This window comes from Takifugu rubripes, chromosome 7, assembly GCF_901000725.2.
Source record: "Takifugu rubripes chromosome 7, fTakRub1.2, whole genome shotgun sequence".
In the NCBI taxonomy this organism is placed as follows: domain Eukaryota; kingdom Metazoa; phylum Chordata; class Actinopteri; order Tetraodontiformes; family Tetraodontidae; genus Takifugu; species Takifugu rubripes.
Genome location: NC_042291.1, coordinates 12246865 through 12269264, shown reverse-complemented (window position 1 = coordinate 12269264; position 22400 = coordinate 12246865). Strand labels below are relative to the sequence as shown.

General features: G+C 41.5%; 1 protein-coding gene across 1 annotated transcript; it reads left to right on the top strand.

Moving 5' to 3' along the window:
* Positions 1–569: 569 nt before the first annotated feature.
* On the top strand, positions 570–20418 carry znf1035 (zinc finger protein 1035). The gene is made up of 4 exons (XM_011605570.2): positions 570–1165; positions 10668–10720; positions 11290–11343; positions 11422–20418. The coding sequence occupies exon 4, from the start codon at positions 11465–11467 to the stop codon at positions 19781–19783; it is 8319 nt and encodes a 2772-aa protein (XP_011603872.2). The 5' UTR covers positions 570–1165; positions 10668–10720; positions 11290–11343; positions 11422–11464; the 3' UTR covers positions 19784–20418.
* Positions 20419–22400: the final 1982 nt, after the last annotated feature.

Sequence of the window (22400 nt, the reverse complement as noted above, 5' to 3'; positions counted from 1 at the left end):
CATAATAATTATTAAATAATCTCAATTGCACACAATGCTAGACATACAAGTTATATCTATTTTTGGTCATGTTAAATGTCCAAGTCCATGAAACGTCAATGAGCAATAGGGGATGTCCCCCTCCCCTCAAAATTCATGAATTAAAATGAGCTACCAGTGGAAAAACTGGGACCAATAATTTGAAAAGCGTTTTCACCCAAATTTGCAAGATTTTGTCTTTATTCTTGACACCAGTCTCCAACCAGATGACGAGCAGATCCCAAGTAAAGTGTAAATTGTATGGAATTTCGTGCAGAAAATGAGAAGAGATGTACATTTGAGATGTACCTATCCCCCCCCCCCCCCCTTCAGGTCCATGTGAGCTTGCTCCTACCTAGTTCTAGCGCCATTTTGTAGCAACTAGAGTGCTCAAAATGGCTCCCTGAAACCTTAACCCCTTACAGGCCAACCACATCCAGTCCAGCACACAAGTGAGCCTAACTCAATCCTCCAGAACCACCGACAACACGTGAGCAAGAGAGTCACAGAAGTACTGGAACTGAACCATGGTATACTGTAGCCCTGCCAAGGACTTCAAAGGTCACCGTGGTTGCTGGGAGCAGGAGAAGTGCAGCCTTGCAGCCATGGCACAGAGATGGTGCAGGAGCAGCTGCAGCAGAAGGAGGCACCCGCGCCTGTAGTGGCCCGGAAGGAGTCCAGCCACAGCCCCGCCAGTGCCTGTCGGAAAAGACGCAGACCAGGGAAGTGGGCGGGCTCTCGTTGATTTACCGCAGTTTACAATTGGCTGCAACAAGGTCGCCTTGTAACGTACGCACAATTTCGGGCGCATTGTCTCAAAAATGCGCAAATTAATATCACGTAGTTGCGCCTAGCGTCTCTATCCGATACAGAGCACAGAAGGTAGTCTGCGACGCGCTGGAAGAAAACACGAAGGTCTTCGACCGAAGGGACAGAGTACAGACGTGATTACAGATCCCTTGGACATATTTACCACGAAATCCAACAGCCACCCTGGAGAAGGACAGTTGTTACCTCTGCGTTTTCCGAGGCGTGCCGACTTTCACCAACGGATTTCAAGTGATTACTACTGCGGAGAATTGGAGGTGTTGCGCTACCAAGAAAATCGGTGGTGAAGCACGCAGGAACAACGCGGATCGCTGATCTGGTGAGAGCTTTATCTAATACCATCTTCTGAGAGACCATTAGCTTCCTGTTAGCTTCGCTGGTCTATGCGCACCCTCTGGTTAGCCCACACTCTGCTAGTAGCTAGAGCCCGTTTAATACAGCGTCAGCTTGAATTATCACCGGATGTCATTAGATTTACCCCGATACCATTATTTATAACAGTGTAGCTTTCGTTTCCTCTCCCTTGGGTCTTTTGTTTGTCCAGCCATTGGTAAAATGCCACAATGCAGTTCAGGTGTCCAAGTTTGCGGTTACACAATGTCTCGTGTCTGAAGTGGGGACAAAGCAGAAGTTCCAATGCAGTAATTCTGGATAAATTTGCCTTATATTTCAGTGTAAACCCTGTTAAGTCTTCCATAGGGACCCTACTAAACCGCCCTCCCCTCAGTGTACTCAGGTTATGAGTTTGGTGCTTGGACACTCCAGGTAGATTAACATGAACGAGAGGAGTTTGGCAAAACAATTTTTTACAGCCCTTCAATAAAGTGTAGCATTTAATAAATTCCCCCCAAAAAGGCAGTAAACACAAAAATAATCTTACAGGTATGTATGCAGGTTAAATACAGCGTTGGGTATTTGTGTCCTCTAATATTTTCTGAATATTTCATAAATATGTATGTCACCACTGCTTTAAATGTCACAGGAAAGTTTTATGGGAATTGGCACTAGAAATTGAAAGATATAACTTGAGGTAATTATCTATTCATTATAAAAGAATGCTTAAAATATGACATCATGCATTGATATTGGCATGTTTAAATTTCTAATGTGCTTCAAATCAATTCTGCCTAACTTTATATGAAAATCCTGATCTGACTGGAATTTCCACTGTGATATGATAATAGGTCATTTTTTTTAGAGTAGCACACAACATAGACAGTGAAAAGTAACACACAGTGGCTACCTAGATTTGTGGCCGCTTTTGGTCAGTGTAAGGTTATTTTTTACAAATGACCAATGATTATGCTTCTAACCAATATGCAGACTTTACACACACACTCTTAAGATATTCTTTAGAAGAGCTGAGAGTTATTCACAAAACCACCTTTAGGTCATTTGAACCTAGCTGCAGTTCCAGGAAATGAGTGAGTCTGCACATCACCCCACAAACATCCCAGTCACTGACGGCACACAAGGCATTGGGAGCCATCACTCTCTTTTTCTCTTTCACGGCCAGAAGCTGCAGATAAGAACGTAAAAAGGCACATGTGCACAGCGTTGGCAGTGTCATGAACACGTACAAATGCTGTGCATTTACAATATGTTGGGACAAGCCACATTGAATGTTGTTAAATGAAAACAAGGTTTTGTTGTTTAATTGGTGGTGAGCTGTGAGTGTAGGGAAACAGATCGGTATACTAACCGTTTCTCTTGATGCTGTCAGCATACCTCTGCTTGCCCCCCCCCCCCCCCCCCTTGTTTTAAAAATGCGGTTTGATGCAATTCTGATACCCATTTTCCACAAGGGAAGGGCACCAAATGGGCACATAGTACCAGTCTATGGTAATACCCATTGGGAAAACCAAAAAAGGGTTTTCTTCCATTATGGCATTATAACAGTAGTGCAGCACAATACAGGTGGTGCCTACAGACCTTCACTTCTGAGCTGCCACACCTTGTCATAGTGTGATTTGCAGAGCCGAAACATGAATCCGAGAGAGGGATCAGTGCTTGATGCATTTATTTCACTAAATCAAGCAGACACCTCACATCTTGTTGTGTGATATTATTTTTGCCATAGTTAATAGGGAGCTGGTCTATAATTCTATCACCCATTTGTATACTTGCAGAGCTCTCATCCCATCTGTTGTACACCAAAGGTTAGTAAACCAAAGGTGATGGTCTGACTGACGGTTAAGAAAAGAGTTTTGTTGATATTTTACAATCTTTCCACATTCTGCTGCTTATCTGTCTATGTGGAGAGTGGTGGGTGCTTTACCATTTGTATCTTAATGTGAAGAATGGCCATGGTATACAGTCCTGTAGGGCCCCTTTGTTCAGAGCCAGGTGGCCTATTCAATTTTCTGTTTTGTCTGAGGAAAAATGCCATTAAAAGAAGACATGTTAAATTTCCTCAAAATGGGGTTTTTCCTGGCTTAAAGTGAGGTGTGCTACCTATTTGTGGGCACAAAGATGCACATGAACTGTGCCTTCAAATGGTTCAAGGAAGTCTTACGGGCTGTTAATTTCAGGAGTTGTTAGATTAATTTTGTTAAATTACATGTATTATGTTGAATCATATAAAGTTAAAATAAATGAATATGACTTGTTTTACATTTTAGTTTAGAGAATAGCCTTTCAATATCCGCGGTTTGTATGGCTCCTGTCAAGGACTTGTTATGCTTCTGTGTCTGCATAGCTTATGGGGCTTTTGTGTCGGTATTGCATCTTCTGTGACTGCCATAAGGACGTGTTGTGCACCTCCCAAAAAATATAACCACGCAGATAGGGACTGAAGGCCAGGTAAACTGTGATTGGATCACCAAACTAAATAGTTTCTTTTCCAGCGTTACTTTTAGCATTTTGCTGTCAATTTGAAGTAAAATTGCTGGTCATAGCCTCATATATTTGAGCTAAACAAAATAAAACTTCTCCTTTGTTGTTGTGGATGTTCGCTCGTAGTGGGTTTTTTCCCCTGTTTTTGCTATAACTGATATCTTTTTTGCATTTATTTTGTGCTAACCAAATACAAATGCTGTGCCCTCTATTGTTTAAATGACAAGCAGGAAACACATTCACTTTGCCAACAGGCTATGCGGAAGCCCTTAGGCTTAAGCCATCTAGAGTTTGATCAAAAGAAAAGTTCTACACTTGCACAAACACTGAGTATTTTATTCCAGCTAATCCAAGAGAATTCCATTCAATTTCAACATTTTTAGAGAGAGACAATTTTCCGTCTATATCGAGTAAGTTCTCACATTCTGCAGGAGGCCCTTTCAGACTACATGTCTTGCTCATTTAGTCTAGGAAACAGGTCTGACTGTGTCTTCATTCCAGCATTCACATACTCTGCAAAGTTCGTCAGAATTTGTTTTGGACAGAAAACATTACAGACAGAAAACTCATGTTGAAGCATTGACACCTGTGTCCTGTCCTTTTCTCCTCCTGTCAAAAACTGCGACTCTCTGGTTCTGTACACATGTAGTACCTCATTGCTTGCCATCTCAATTGCTCCAACGGGGATAAATAAAGCATTTTGATTTGATATTAAATACCCTCGGCTTGACCTGCTGTCCTACGATAAGGCTGCACTGTCCTACAATAGGGCTCGCTCTCATCTCCAAGCTGAGATCCATTGCTTTCGTATCTCATCAATAACCTGAATTATTGCAATTTACCTGCCTATAAGATCCTCTTCAGTGTCTGCACTGCTTCACCTGGCTTGTCTCTCCTCTGTTTGCACTCATTTTGCTTAAAAAACCTTACAATGCGCAATACCCGCACAAGTGATATAATTAACAATTACTGCTAATATGAATTTATGTAGCATGAGACATTTCAAAAGAAACTGGATGTGTTTGGGTGAAAAAGAAAGATTGCTAACCCCCCCCCTTTTTTCCCGATATGTCACTATCTGTGTTTGTTGCAATAATCATCTAAATTTGTAGGTTCTATTGTGTGCCATTCGATATACAATCAAAGATGCCTTGAGAGGGCAGCGCTAATTTTGACACAGCACCACCACCACCACTACTGGTGGTTGTGTGCAACTACCAGTAGCTGGTGGTTGACTGAAATGACAGATCCCAACAAGTATAAACTTGTATATAAATTTTTTTGATCGAAAATGCTCAGCTGTGAGCTGGTGGCAGCAAGGAATTTGGTGGTAGTGGTGGCCATCACCAAATTCCCTATGCTGGAAAACCTGTATGACTGTTTGAAAACAGAGATTGATTTGTTTCTGAAGCTGCTTATCCAGATCTGGTGGTGATGAATGAATGATGAATTTTATGTTGCTCCAAATATTCCACTCCATTGTAGTGCGCCGGCTTGAAGTCTTAAACGTTACAGGTGTCTTTTTAGATATAGCCACATTGGTTTTCCATTACGCCATGGTACCTCTTCCTAGTGGGTGGGTTTGCCATAATGAGGTGATCTGAAACTCTTGTGGCGCTGTTGGCATCACAACATTAATCACAACTCGTTCATTTCAGATAAATGTTTGCTTTTTTACTGTTGGCTCTTATCTTGAGTCTTGGTAAAAATGCCCAAAAAAAATAAATAATTTTTTTATTACAGTCACAGGCAAATTCCAGATATTATACAATGTGCAGTATCCAAAATGTAGCAAGATTTTACCCAGAATACACAGACAACGTAAGTATGTGCTTAGTGCAAAACTGTAACACGCAAAAGCCACAAGCAGTATCAACATTCGTTTAGTTTGTCAAATGTTGCTGGCATGCTAAAATGCTATGTTTTTCTCAGTAACAAAGCAATCGTAAAATAAAACCAGAAGACACAGTTAACACTATCCATGTCTAATTTGACAGCTCATTGTCTGCATCCAGAAAACTACAACTTTACTGTCTGAATATAGTGGAATAAGTATTGTAAAAATGCCGAAAGTCACACAATTCGACCCACACAATTTGACCCACCATGTAGTTTCCAACAACTTCATGACTGAGTCGAGCCAAGCTCTCACTCCCGTTGCTCGCCGGTCAGTACCGTAAATAGTGTCCATTTCGTTAAAACACTTCAGGCCTTTCTAAAAAAAACCAAAAAACTTTCAGTTCTTTCTTTGGTGTTTTGTTGAAGTCACATTTATGTCTGCTGATTTCTCTGAGTGGAGTGTCACCAAGTAGCTCCTTCTCTACCACACAGCTCAAAATTACTACCTTGTTGTTGGACCTTTGTAATTGCCTGGCTTGTACCTGTTTAATATTTATTTTATAAAATAAAGAAAGGCACTTTATTGCTGTTGCAGGGGTTTAAAAATGGCAGATAGGATTTTTCTGAAACATGTTGTTTTTATTACTCGTCAATCCCCTGACCAATCTGAGCATTAACAGCCCTTTAACATTATAGTACCTACTCAGCACATCTGAAACTGAGCACTGGTACCCCTAGTGGAAAAGCCTCCAAAATGTACAACGTTGACTCAAGTCACACTGAGCAGGTACTATAGGAAAAGTGGCAAAAAGGTGGAAACAAGTGACTAAGGACATTATTCAGTTTCACAGGAACTGTGTTGTCCACTTCATAGTCCATTTAACCCTTACTAATTGCTGAATATTTCCCTAATAGGCTACTTGTAAGTTTATTTTGCATTTTTAATCCATATCTAGTTTCCCCCCCCCCTTCTTAGGCCTGTTTATTACCATTTGAAAGTCCCCTCCATACCTCTGAGTTGTGCTTTTCCAGAGGTGTTCATATACAGCTTTTGGTTGGGGAAAAAACTCAGTGATCTAGCGGTATTTGACTGGAGATCGGTGAGGAACAGACTCTTTACAAATTGTAAAAATATGCCTTTAGCCTAGCAGTACCAAATTATAGACGCATTTACAGCCTACGCCATCAAGAAGCTGCGCCAGGAATGTGGAAATGGTAGCACTGACCTGGATGGTGTACCACCACAACACAGATTGGAACGCAGGACCAAATCTAACACTTAACAAAAGCCACAGCCGGCATCAAAATGTCAAGTTGTCACCTTTGCAGTTGTTCGAAACAGTTGCTATTTGTTATGTTTAGTTTTTAAGATAAGCTCTGCAATCTTTCCTGCTAGCATAGCTTGACAAGCCTCTGCTAGCATAGCTTGACAAGCCTCTGCTAGCCACCATATTCATGTTGACATGCCGTACGCAATACCACCAAACAGTATCTACTTTGGACTAGACAAGACAGCACTATACATGACTGTATCATGTGGGAAAAATATTTTGTGGTTTATCTTCATTAGAGATCAAGATGCCACTGTGGAGTACTACTTGCTATGTAAAGTCCTTCTTTGGAAGGAGTTTGGTCAGGAGACAAAAAATAAAATTAGCCTTTCCTAACTTGCAGCCGCACCAGCGTAGTCATGGCCCTATACTGGCAGTAGCCTATGAAATGACAATAAATGATTTGAAATGGTGTGAAGAGGGCATTGATGGTTTTTACTTTCATTTAAAGATGTTGAATAAGGTTTCTGGTTTAGTTTGTAATTTGCTCCAGTATAAATTGGGTTATACCTGGTCTGTCATATATTTATCTTTCTGTCTAAACCACCACCCATTAGTGTTGTCAGAAAATAGTGAATTATTGAAAAGTATTGATATTGGAATCAATATTCACTTTGAATACTGTTTTTCATAGGATCAATATATCAATACAGCTAACTCTGCTCTCAGTCTGTCATAGTTTGACGCATATGCTTATCGCTGATCTGAAGTGCCTACACAGCCCCTCTTCAAAACTCACACCACCTTTCCACTAGTACCTACTTGGCACAACTCAACATGTCATGGTTTGGAGGCCTTTCGACTTGAGGTACTGTGAGGGACGAGAAGATGCATTTTAGTACTTTCTCGACTGGTGTTCCAAGCATGCCTAGTCGGTATTATTATGACATCAGAGTCACGAGAATTTCAGAAAATGTATACCTGCCATTTTTATGTGCTTACAACAGCGATGTTGTGTATGTGTTTATTTTACAAGATAAACTTTAACAGCTACAAGCAAGGACATAGTGTGTTCCAACAATAAAGTACAGGAATTTTTGAGGTGTGGGGCAGACGAGAAGTGGCGCAGTGAGATCCGAAATTAGGTTTACCTGGAAGTCTCCAATTATGAGATGATTACCAGACAATTTAAAAGTGGGACAAACAAAGTCTGGAAGTTTTTTATAGAAAAAAATTGAAGTGGTTTAATCAAACGAAATACTACGTATGGCACCATGAAAGGATTGTTGCAACATTTCATTGTGGGTCGAATAACCCTGGAAGCTACCCAAGGAAATAGCTGCTCTCCTGCTGTTATCCGATCCGAAATTTTCCGATGACATTGACTATACGTGAATTATGTTACATTCAGGAAATGCCACCGATCAGTAAATTTCCATTTAGCTACAGGTTTGTCTAGCAATAAACATAGTACACTGGCAAGAGCAAGAGTTGCTCAGGATTGGTGGCAGAATTCGGGCACTGTGCAGTATGCAGTTATCTATGGCAATATTGCCAACCTGGGACGCGCTGAACTTTGCAACTTAATAGCTATATAGCCACTTGGCAGAGGCAAACCCCTTGAGTGTCCCCAGCTCAGTAGCTGCACCACTTGTGCCGTACACATCCTTCACTGTTGTCAAACCATGTTGACTCTGCCGAATGAGCCATGGCACATTTTTCTGCCTCTGCACCTCAAGATACAAGATGACACTGTTGCCTAGTAATGACAGTATTGTGTGTTTATTTATACATTGTGAAACAAGCTGTTGGGATGAACAGAAAGCTGATATTACGACAGGCATTTAGGACACACAGACACAGCATTTGCTAACAGAATTCTTTTCAAAAAAGGTTTTCGACGAATTCTTCAGAACTTACTCTGTTGCTTAGTAGCCTAACCAATGGAGTAATCAATTCGACAAAATAATCAAATGCAGTCCATTGTTATCTTTTCAGATTAGTCACAAATTCCATCCTCCTTCACTGCATTAGCACTTTGCTGTTTCACCTGGACTACAGTTGTAAACTTTGCAAAGGAACAAAATTGCCAAGTACGAAATAACAACACTGACTATCGACTCGCTGATGTTCATGCTGTCCAATGTACCTTGGAGTTCCAGTGCAGGAAAGGGTGTATTGAGGATGTCAATGCGATGGTGGAGGAAAATTTTGCCACCTATCTCTCAGTGGGAGGTCGAATTTGCAATTGCTGTTAATGTAAAAATGCCCAAATTTCAGTGTGGTGGTGGTATATGACATGTCTTCTACAGTATGATCTTTGTCAGCAGATGACATCATCACAAAAACTAAGTTCAGAAAGGCTTCAGAAAGGAGGAAAAAACACATGTTTTAACACAAGGCATACCTGAAAAGTCATCACAGCAAAAGACTTGAGAGGCTACAAAGCAGTCCAGTGTTTTCCGTCAGAACTGGAATCTGTTTGTGGCGGTGGCTTGGACACACAGCCAAAAAAGGACTTTGTTTGGGATTTGAATACAAACCCATTTGTTGTAACATGTAAACTAGTTACAAAATAATCCTAACTTATTAAATACCCTTTAAATAAATAAAAAAAATACAACAAATAGCTTACTAAAAGCAATTTTTAACTTTCTGGCATTTTTACCCTTTTCTTTTGCAACCTAAAAATGCCCCTAATAAGCGTATGGCAGAAGCCAGTGTAAATGATATCCGTCAGGTGTCAATATTCAATTCTCATTTATTTCTGAGCTGAGCTTCCTGTCTGTCATCCTTAGCCATGTCCCTTACTATTGACTACTGCTGTCACCGATTGCAAGTTTAGTTTAATTTGCTGTCTCCTAAAACACAATAAATGTGATAACTTGACATTCAAGTGCTACTAGGTACTTCAGTTCTGTAATACTGTTATTTATGCAAGGACAATTAGCGTTTTCATCAGCGTTAGTTCAATGTAGACATACCAGGCATGTGACTAGGATCGTTGGATTTAGTGTTAATGATCGGGTTAGTTTAACATTTGTTAGAATCAAGTGTCTCTAGGTGCTTTACAGGATCAGAAACCCAGATCTTAACCCTCAAATAGGCAGTGGCATGAAAAAGCTCCTTTTTAATAGGAAGAGACCTTGGGTAGGACCAAGCCCTTAGCAGGAAAGGTCATACACACAAAGCAACAAAGGTGTATTGCAGACTAAGATTAAGGCAGATTAATTAAAATAATGACTAATATCAAGGATACATCCCCATGTTCTATGAATATTAGTTACAACAGTACATCTCAAATAATTTTGAGCATCATGGCAACATTTAGTATTTTTGTCACTCCTTTCAGAAAGTGAAGCCTATTTACAAACCCAAAATGATGTGTCTCAGAAAATTAAAATATTGTGGAAAAGTTAAATATACTAGACATGTCCTATAAATTTCACATTCCTCGCATCAAGCCACTCCTCGATCAAAGATGTTGACAGAAGTGTCTTACTTATGCTGTGGAAAAAAGAACTGGACTGTTGTGGTGGTCCAAAACCTTCTTTTCTGATGAAGTAAATTTGGCATTTCATTTGGAAGTCAAAGACCCAGAGTGTGGAGAAAGAGTAGAGATGAACAGAATCCACATTGCTTGAAGTTCGGTGTGAAGTTTCCACAGTCGGTGATGATTTTGGCTGCCATGTCCTTTGTTGATGTCGGTCCACTGTGCCATCTACCTGGAAAGTCTGACACTTCATGCTTCCTCCTGCTGAAAAGCATTATGGCGATTCTGATTTCTTGGTTCCTGCCCACACTGCCATGGTATTACTGTGCTTGATTAAGTTGAAGTAATGTAGAAGTCAATAATATATTTTTCCCTTTTCACAGGTAACCAAGTGAAGCCATGCAACATTAAATTGCTGTGAAACAATTAAGCAAAGGTAATCAACTGTTTTTGCTTAATGTGGTTTATTATGTGGTTTGTTATATATAACATATTCCAATTAACTTGTTCTGTAGTTGATATAATATAATTTATGTTTGCAGTTGTTACTGATTGCATAATCATAAGGACACACAGATTAACACAACCAGAATGGCCTCTTTTATGCTTCCTTGGTCCTCTTCATTGCTGTGTCTAAGATTGCAAATGCAATTTGATCAACTGCAGCTTCAAGAGATTGTATTTCCATGGCATTAACGAGTATCCTAAATGTATAAAGGCCTGCCATTTAGGGATCAGATAGAAATCAGACCTTGTTTCACCACATGAAAGTACAGTACTAAAACACTCCAAATACACTTGGTACTGACTTGTGATCAGTCTGCCATTTCTGAAGGTGGTTCACTAGTGTGTGTCTGTAACCGAGCTGTACAGAGTAATGGAACTTTCTTCACACATTATACCTTCAAATAGCTTTCACAGCAGCCTGGGAGCACATCATCACATAGCTTTGAGATTTGCAATGACTTGTTTCACAATATATAATATAATATGTCTGTTTTCTAGGTCTTCATTGAGATGAAAACAACATTAAGGACAGTCCTTATTTGTTCACAAAAGGTTAGAATTCTACTTCTGTTATGTTTTGCAAATGTTTAAGGACTTATCATTTGTAATTCAATAACTGTGTATTTTCAGGAATTTAAAAAGTAAATGGTCTTGCTTCCATTTCTTGCTGAGAATGGCTCATGAGTGGGATTCATACTACAACAACTTTCCTCCTCTATCATGTGATCCAAGCGCTTTGAAAACAACAGAGGTGGATGAAAATATTTCCCAGCACATTGACAACTTTGCTGAACCCAATGAAATCTCTGACTCGATGGCTTCGCTTGAACCTCCAGTTACAAACAAAAGCTTCGACGCAAACTTTTACACAAATCCAGAACCTGCAAATTCTAGCTCAGACTGTGTGTTTGAGGAAACACCGTGGCAAGCTGATGAACAACTTGAAAAAGATTTCTTGCCAAACTGTGGGAACAGTGATATACCTGCAGAGTTTCCCGGTGATGGCTTATCATCCTCAGAATCTTTTGCTTCATGTTATTCTGCTGATTTACCAGTACTCAAAGAGGACTGTGGGATGCTCAATTCATTTCTTGAAAACTACTCTGACATCAGTAGCTGTTCGGATGCTGAAGTTAATGAAACAAGTCCCCCTTGTAAATTACTGGCAGACACCTCTGATGAGAAATCTAAAACTGGTGTTTCTATGAAGCACACCTCATCGGAATGGCTTTTTAACCACACTGGAAGTTTGGAATTTCCCACTCAGCTTCCAAGTCCTAGTGTGTCTGAAACTACTTTACCACTACAAAGTACATCTTTTATAAAGGCTGACGAAGAATTATTGGAATGTGCACAAGACCAAATTGGAAATCCAGAATGCTGTCCATCCTCTTCCACTTTCAACACAGTGGAAACAGAAAATCAGAATTCAGAGGCTAGAAATGGTCATGGAGATTGTAAAGAGTCTGATATCAATGAAAGCATTGAAAATGGTCTCCCTCAAAGTCAAGATTCAGAGATTATTGAACACGAACACTCAATGGAGGATGATGCTGTAATGAAACAAGACAATAATAATGAAACCACATGTGTTGAGATGGAAAATGACTTTAATGAAATTGTCATGGAAAATGAAATGAAAGATTTGATCCCCCCACATAACGAGGCTTCCCATGATCCAAACATAAAAGATTGTAAAATTGAAAGTACAGGAGAGGGAAAATACGACGTTCCAAAAAAGGAGTTGGATTCGTCAGAAAACCAGAGTCTTTCAAAGCCAGATGGCACGAATGCTGTGAACAATGTGACAGAAATAGAGCTGAAAACAAGTGAAATGCAAACAGAAACACTGGATTCAGCAGAAAATGACACCTGTAAAATCCAGAAGTCCCTAAATCCCAATTCTAGTAATGATCAAGACAAAAATGAAACAAACGATAGCAGTGAAATGTTGGAGAAAAGCACTGAAGTAGTATTATATGAAAATAAAAATTCAGAGAACCAGAACTCTCACAAACAGCTCTCTAATAATGTCCAAGATGAAACCATTCAAGAGGACCAGGAAAAAAACAAAACTCTAGAAGAGAAAATCAAAAAAGTGGGTTCAACTCAAAATAAGGATTTTGAAAACCAACAACCTCCAAAGTCCAATCCTCCTAATAATCTCCAAGATATGGTAACAGAGACACATGGCATATGTGAAAACCTACAAGAAGGATCAAAAGAATCCGTTTCAACTGATGGAGATATTGAAAGGAAAAAGCCTGACAACCAGAAATCTTTGGATCCTGCCCCTGTTGGTCAGGCTGAGGTGCTGGAAAATGAAGAAAAGGACAAAAACAAAGTGATTGACTGTCATGAGAAAGAAAAATCTCCACCTCAAGATTCTCTTACTGTGAAAGAAGAAAACCTTGCTGGAACAGACAAATCTGCTGAATGTGATGGTCATGACCAAACGATGCCTATTAACCAAGAAACCCAAAGTACTGCAGAGCCATGCATGCAGGCACACAGCTTGTGCAGGGAAGATGGGACAAGTCACTTAAACCTTTTTCCAGAAGAACAGCAGTCACAGAATCAAAGTTCTCATGAACCCAAAGTTCTTTGTGCGAGCAGGTCGTTTGAAGAGGCGGATGGCTCTACAGAGGAACCATCAGTTGTAACGTACTGTGAGCCTCTTTCGGAAGAATCCTTGTCTGATGATGACAAAAACAATTCGGCCTTGAGTCAACATGCAGAAATAAATGGTTCAGAAAGGAAAAAACCACAACCTTGTGCCCAAGTAATAAAACGCGTGCAACCAATTGTAGTTCTAAAATCTTTAGAGCCAACAATTGAAACAAGTTACTCTTGTTTTTGCACAGGATGCCAATACACCGCTCATAACGTAGATACTCTAATCGAACACCACCATAGTCATCATGTCTCGTACAGCCTCATGTACTGTGGCTCTTGTAAAGTCTACATGATCAACAATGAAAAAACTGAAAAACATGTCTGTGCCGTGGCCAAGAAAAGCCCTCCGCTCTCCTTCAATTCCCTCAGCTCGTCGAAAAAACGAAAACGCCACCCCCGCAAGTGCAACAAATGTGAACTCAAATTTTCTAAATTCTATCAGTATGTTGCACACATGCGGATTCATACGGGCAAAACGCCTTATAGATGCAATGGATGTGGCACATATTTCGCACAAGGTGGTTCACTGCTGCGGCACAAGACAGTGCTCGGTAGGTGCAAGCAGGTGCATTGTGAAGGGGCCTCCAAGCACGGGAAATTAAAGGCGGAACGACCTGGACCTGCCATCAAAAATAACAGTCGGGAGGTTAAACAAGATGTTGCAATAACTGAAGCTGAAACACCTTTGCAGAAAGACCTGATCCCATGCAAACATTCTGAAAAACTGCCAGAATGTTATGTTAAGCTCATTGACATTTCAAAAACACATTGCTGTAAGGTCTGTGGGGAAAGCTTCCTAACAGCCAAAAAAGCCAGGAAACATTTCCGCCATCTACACAACGGTGATGGTGTGTCAGATGAAAAAAATCCGCAATTACAAATTATGGCAACGGCAAAATTCAAGTGTCCTCTCTGCCCACGGCATTTCAAGTATTCATACAACAGAGCTCGGCATCTGCGAATCTGTGTCAATCAATGTATGCATGGAGGAAAGGATAAAGTTAATGGTAAATATCGGTGTCCCTTATGCAGTTCTCTTTTTTCGTTTGCATCCAATCGATACAGACATGTTAGTACGGTGTGCATCAAAGAATATATTGAGAAAGCAAAAAAAGAAGCCCAAACAAGACAGAGAACTAAAGAGAAAAATGCAAAACTTAAAGAAAAATCCCAGTCCCAGGAAAATGAAGAACCAACACCCTCAAAGCAACAACGTAAACGAATAAGGAACAACGGCCCAGGAGTTTTCAAATGCCACCTGTGTCCAGCTGTTTTCCGTTATTTCTCTGGAAAGCACAGACATCTTAAGAAACACGAGTTGTTTAAACTCACTGGCAAATTGTTTAGGTACAGGAATTCAGTTCTCCCTGTCGGGTCTGAGCCATCAACTTCCAGCGGCTCAGAGACCGATACGAATGCTGATGAAATGATAACAAATGCAATAGACACCTTTCAGACCTTCAGCTGTCAATTTTGTGAAAAAATTTTCAGCGCCTCATCAACACTGAAGAAGCATGAGAGTTTACACCAAGGTGACACGCCGTACAGCTGTATGGAATGTGGGGAAGGATTTAAAAAACGCCGCCACCTGATTGGGCATAAAATCATTCACGAAAGGAGAATGCAGTGCACTGTCTGCAAAATGACTGTTTTATCTGTTAAAGAACTGATCCAGCACAGGAAATCACACTTACAAAAAGGAATGCTTCAGTGTCCAGACTGCGATCAACAGTTCCAGTATCCTGTGTATCTCCTCAGACACCTGGAGAGTCACAGGAAAAGAGAAAACAGGCTCTCTCAAGCTCAGGAAAAAATAAAAATAAAACCTCAGCTCATAGAGAGTGAAAAACCTCCAGCAAAAGAAGAGGAGGTTGGAGAACAGCTGCAGTGTTCCTTGTGCAAAGAGGTATATGTTGGTCCCCGTGAGCTCAGAAAACATTTTCTCACCCATGTAACTGGGTTGCAGTGTCCATTTTGCGACCAAAATTTCAGTGATCGGCGATATTTGGTGCGCCACATGATAAGACATACAGGATTCAAACCCTACTCCTGCTCCAATTGCGGAAAGCAGTTTTACCGTGAAATATACCTAAGACTTCACTGTTCGCACTGCTTGCCTGCTCCAATCAGTACTGAAGTTAAAAGTCAGAAAAGGACTATATATCAGTGTAGGCACTGCCCAAGATCATTTACCAAAAAATGTCACCAGGAAAAACACCACCTTGGCCACGAAGCAAACACACTGTTTTCATGCACTCGGTGTGGCCAGTTCTTTGGCTCTAACAAATACAATTCACATATAAAAAAATGTATGAATATCGAGCCCAAACCTTTATCATCGTCTTCACAAAGCGATCTTGATAAGAGCACACCCGAGACAAGCCAGCAGCTCCCTGACAAGGCTCAACCAAGCAGTGCAAAAAAGATTCCATTTCAATGTCCACACTGCGAACAGACCTTTAGGTACAATTCGCTCCTCATGAGACATCTTGTTTCACACACTGGGTTGCAACCCTATGTCTGTGCCCACTGTGGCGAGCGGTTTAGTACTCAGACAAAATGTTCACTGCATGAAGCCTCCTGTAGTCAAGTTTCCATAGCGGAAGAGCCAAATGTTGAACTGAAATCTGAAAAAGACACCGCAAATGTGCCCAAAGCCGAAGGTGACGCAATGTACAACTGCAGATTCTGCACCCGGACTTTCATGAAAGCACGAAACCTGAGACGTCACATTTTGACGCATAACGAGGTGAATCCTTATCGATGCAAAGCCTGCGACAGCTGCTTTTCAAGGTACGATCATCTGAAAGTGCACCAGACTCATTGTAAAAGAGAAAGAACTCGACTGGAAGTTTGCATTCCCAAGATCAGTTTAGATGATGTTGGCAAAGGATGGCAGAATAAGTATACCTTTGAAACCTCAAAAAAGCAGGACGCATTTGATTGTGACATCTGTTCGAAGAGCTTTTCCACTCAGCCCATACTTGCTCGGCACAATAGCATGTTCCATATGTCTGGATCGTTCAAATGTTTGGCCTGTGGCTCTTCTTTCATACACGAAAGCTCTCTGAGGAAGCATATTAAGAAGAAGAAGACGTGCGCAAGGATTTCCAAAACAAAAGCTACAGGCCTGACGCTTCATACTAACCCTGACCCAACAAAAAACGTGACGAAACCTCTCAGCGTCGTGAGAAATCGAATTCTTCACAGGGCCCAGCCTCATTTTGACAAGAATTCAAAATACCTTTGCAGTTACTGTCCCCGTGTCTTTACCAACAACTCTCAATTACGGGTGCACACTTACCTGCACACGGGAGAAAGACCATATTCTTGCAATTATTGTGGTGACAAATTTATCAGGAGAGACTATTTGCAGCGTCATTTTTTAAAGTGCACGAAAAAGGAACAGCATAACAAAGTGCCGTGCGACACATGTAACGGGTTTTTCACGAGCGACCAGCTTGAAACACACAAAATAAGTTGCATCTCAAACCCCACCCCAAAAAGCTCAGCAGTAAGTCTGCAGCCATCTCCTGGAAGCCCACCAAAAGGCTTCCCTTGTGCATACTGTAGTTTTCGTTTTTTACTTTTTTCACAGCTGCAGGAGCACTACATCGCTGCTCACAAGGTAGAAACGATGGATCCTACAGTGGTTGCTGCACCCCTGCAACATCATCTCTCAAAAATGATGAAAATCAAAGAAGAGCCCTTGGAGGACAGTTACAACAAACCACTCAGTGACCCCCCTCATATAGGCTCGAAGGTTGAAAAAAGAAAGGACCTCACTCCATTATCTTGCCCTGAATGTAACATGAAATTTATAAATAGGGCTGGACTGAGTGGTCATCTACGTGTACATAAAAAAGAAGTTCCTTTTCGGTGTAGGATATGCAGCAGAGGCTTCTGGAATAAAAGTCTGCTTTACCTTCACCAAAGGAAGTGTAAGTCTGAAACTAATTCCCAAGATAAGACGGCCTGGCAGATGGAAACCCCTCTGAAAGCTCACATTGATTTTGCCCTTAATGATTCCCCTACACATTTCAAAGATGACTCTAATTCAAGTGGAAGTTGGCAGAACATTTCAGGCCCAGACAGTCTCGAAGGGAATAAATCTCAAAGCAACCCAGGCATTGAGAAGAAAGCAGTTCAATACCAATGTTCAGAATGTGAGAAGACGTTCACGGATGGCTTAATGCTGATCAGTCACCTTGAAGACCACGGAAGGGAGGAGCAAGCGAAAAGGCACAATACATGTCATAAATGTAAGCGCGTGTTTGCCAGCTCAGCCTATCTAGAAAAACACATGAAGATGCACGAGGAAATGAAAGACGACAGCATCTCGTGTCCTGAATGCCCAAAGCAGTTTTCTACCTTGTCAGAGCTTGAAGAACATAAACCATGTCATGACCCATCAAGATCTTTTGCTTGCAAACTGTGTCATCTCAGATTTCGGACAAAAATCTCTTTGTGTGAGCATTTCAGCGGAGATCATCCAGAAAATGCATTCCATTGTCGTTTCTGCAACAAGGCCTACTCCTTAAAAAAATCACTGTATAGACACTACAGTCAGTGCCACAAACAGGAGAGAGTTGGATTCAAGATGACTGTACAGGAACAGGGCACAGAGAAACCACCAAGCAGCCAGGCCAGCACAGCAGGCGAAGACAGCGATATCTATGACAGTGACAGCACGGCGGACAGTGACTCGGACTCTGCAGATTACTTCCCGTGCCATGTATGTGGCAAGACATTCCCAACATCAGAAAGTCTTGAGGATCATCAGTTGTGTCACCTGGGCAAAAAACCGCATGAATGTTCGGAATGTGGCAAATGCTTTTACCAGGCGTCTCAGCTGCAGCAACATCAGCGAATGCACAAGTCCGAATTTCAGTGTAAACTTTGTGGCAGAGGCTTTGTCTCTCTCTTTTCACTTCGCAAACATAAACACACTCATGGAAGAAAACGTCCCTACCGTTGCTCCAAGTGTCACTTCAGTTTCAAAGTCCCCTTACACCTGGCGGAGCACATGGCCATCCACCGCGAGGAGAGTTTCCCTTGTGACATCTGCAATCGCGTCTTCCCGTCGAAGAGTAGCAGAGCTGAACATCGCAAGAGCCACTCGAAGTCAAATGAGCACCACTCTCCAGGTTCCAAAGAAGAAAATCAAAACCCTGCTGCAGATCCTGATGGCTGGCAGAGAGAATTCAAATACCGCTGCGGCGTGTGCAATGAACGCTTCAAAGACCCAGAGGATCTCTCGGAACACGGTTGCTTGGAATCCAAAGGGCGACTGTACTCATGTAGGAAGTGTGATAAACATTTTCTGCATGCATCTCACCTGAAAAAGCACAACAACAGCCACCAAGCATCTCGGCCCAGAAGTGAGTATCAGTGTAATAGATGTGACACTAGTTTTTTCTCCTCTGAGAACTTCCTCAGCCATCTTGAAAGCCATGTCAGCAGAGTACCCGATGAACTGCAGGTTGAAAAGAAAGACGGCACCCCTTCAGGCGGCTTCAAATGTCCAGTTTGCTTTCAGTGTTTCGCCACTGCTACCGAACTGATTTGTCACTTTCCTGCCCATTCCGAGTGTTCACTGGATTCCAGCGTTCCTAAGAATAAACCTCGCACTGTAGGTCAGCTCCCCAATGATAATCATCTGATATCCGCTGCTAAATATGAGTGCTCAGAGTGTGGCCACAGCTTTTTGGGCACCGATGCTTTCCGCCAGCACAGCTGTTCTCATCAGAAATCCACAGCAAACTCCTCTCCATTGGCTAAAACCCCCAAAGTGACACGCTGTCACCCGCCGGGGGAGGAGGAGGAAGTAGACGTGACTGGAGAGGACTTTTACCATTGCCCCATTTGCTCAATGCAGTTCTCTTCAAAGAGTAGTCTTTTGGACCATCAAAATAAAAAACACTCACTTGGGAAGACCTTCAAATGTAAGATCTGCGGAAAATTCTTCTCCCTGAGACGCTACCTTCGGAAACACGAGCTACGGCACGAGCAAGCGAAAACTAAAAACACAAATAAACCAGCAGATAAATTCAAATGTACCCAGTGCTCCGCCGAATTCAGCACCTCCAGTGAGCTGTCTTTGCATAAGAGGTTCCACGCCGAGAAAGAAGTCGGAAAGCACCGCTGTGACATGTGCTACAAATCCTTCAGCCAGTTATCTCTGCTCTGGCAGCACCAAGAAAGCCACGTTGGTCAAATTGTGTACGAATGCAATGAATGTGACAAAGCCTTTGCTTTTCCTCACCTACTGGAGGAACACCAACAGTCTCACGGGTCCTCCTCCAAAGCAGTTTGAATAGCATCTACCTGATTTTACCCAACTGGCAACTTGAAAACCTGTCATGCCTTACATGATGTATTGCACCTCCATATGAAATCACCTTTTTTTGTACTATTGAGTGGTGTCTGTTCTCCCACAGAGATTGTGGCTGTTACCAGTTGAGCCAGGTACCTTTTTATTATGTTCTGGGTTTGTTTTTTTTGTTTTTCCAGTTTTCTGTGCCACATACTTGCAGGTGTAATTCCCGAACTGTAAATTTGTCGTGGTATTTGATGCGTTTGTAAATGATGTAAAGCAATGTGAGGACTGTTGAGAATACAGAGCACATCATAAGATCTTTAACAAATGTCTTCGATAAAGACTAAAAGGTTTGATCAGACACGATCATATTTTTATTTGTACCAGTTATTTTGAACTGTTTTAAGTCAGTTTGGTCGTGAGTAAAATAGTTGTCAATCATTTAGTGGATTTTTCAACGTGTACTATTTGTGCGAGAAGTTCTGTAATTTCCAGTTCAACAGTTTTTGTTTTTGATATTGCTAAGAATCCTGTACAGATATTTTGATGAACCTATTGTTGAAGTATTGTTTTTAGAAGTTATAGCTGTTTCTTTGATTTCTCTAAAGAGTAAAATCAACTAGAAAAACCAACTGTCTCCTTTCTTTGTGATCTTTGGGGGGGGGGGGGGGGGGCATGCAGAAATACTACCATTTGGAAAGATGATGAATTGACACACTGTAAGAACAAAGGCCAATCTGGAACAAACATGATTTAGGTGGTGCAGCTGTGCAATAAAATATACTCAATATATATATTATATATATATAGATATTTCAGGAAAACTACAGTAAATGAGAAACATTTTAGACAGAAGAGACAAACTGGCATTAACACGGGCAACAACATGGTCTACTCTAGCTGCAGACTCTGTATTTTAGTAGTATTTATGTAGAATTTTTCAGTTAATTTGGGGAGTTTGTAAAACCTTTTGAGACCTTTTGATTTGAGTTCCCACCCCTATTTTAGGAGGTCAAGGTCAGATTTTTGGTAGATGATGCCTCTGCCATTATGGGAAATCAGGTCCCTGCTGCCATATAAGCATCACTCTGAGCTGATGTACCTATTGACAAGGAAATTCTTTGAATTTTAGAACAATGTTTGAGTTTATCAGCTCTCCACCGAGCTCAGCCACATGACAAATATAATGCATGGGCACCTCCACTATTACCTGACTCCCAATGGTTGACGTCTAATCATGAGGCAGCTATGTTATGCTGTGACTGCAGCTTGTCGCGCAGTCACATACTTCAGAGACTCACTTTCTATTCCTTCTACAGCCAGTTCACCCATAACACCCTTCACAAACACCACAACAGCAGCAATAAAACACTGTACTTCACTGATTCCCAGTTGGGGCACAGTGATTTCATGATATTTTGGGTGGTGACTGTTTTACTCAGATTAGCTGATGAGTACAACAACCTTGGCTTGTTGGGCAATCCAAGGACAGGGAAGATATCAGTAGGCATAATTTTAAAATAGTTTAACAGATGTCACGATCAGTGGTATCAAATGCTGCACCCAAGGTGAAGAGAATTAGGACCGAGACCTTTTCCTCCCCAGAGTTCAGTCTGACGTCTCTGTGCTGTGATCTAGAGGACATTGTGTTCTTGGAGAAACCTGGTGGCAGAACTGTCAAAAAGCACACTTCAAAGAGGTGGGTACAAGATTAATCACTATAGGTTTCAACCATGTCATTTACAGAGAGGGTGATGAGGAGCTCTGTGGACGTGCTGGCTGAGTGCAGAATGTTCCAGTCATCAATGAACTGCAATATTCTAGATTATGAACAACCAGCTGAATTCAGTTCATAGTCTCTGTTGTTGAGTGAGGGTTCAGGATGGTGCAGTGGAAATTTCCTCCCAGCTACATCCCCACAGTGGAGCATATCTTGGCTGGAGTGGATGTTTTGGGCTGATGCCAGTGAGAAGGGTGATTATTGCTGGCAGGTGCCGGAGCCTCCGTTAATAATCCAGCGGACATGCTTTGTTGTCCTGGAATTCTCCGCACCTGATCATCTGGTGTTGGGTCCATTCCAGAGGAAATCTGCGTTAAGATGTGCTGCAGTCTAATGTGTCCTCTGATGGGGTGGTGTCTTGCTGACTCAAGGGCAGCAGTAGTGCTTTCAGGCATCTTTGCTGCAGGGGGACATTGTAGGCTGCATTATGTAGCTCTTATACATGCACTCGACTCTTCATCACACTTTCTTGGAATAGGTGACCGTACTTGTGTTTGAAGAGTGATAACCATTTTCTGTCTGTAAGTGTTTTTTCCTTTTCTGGGATCTTCCTCAGCCAGCTTGAAAGCCGTATTAGTGGAGTAGCAGATGAATTACTTTCAGGGTGGCCATGCTAGTGGAGTGCCTGACCTCAGTGTACCGCTGCTGGCATCCCACTCCAAAACAGACCTTAAAGATAAAAACTCACCCTAAGTGTTGTCCATGGCAGGTACATCTTCAACTGTCGGCTGGCTGGTGGTACAAGTTGGTGTACCACTGGAATGCCATTTAATCTTTTTAAATCACTTCACATTTTTGTCAATTCGCCTGACAACAGACTTTGTGACAGCAACT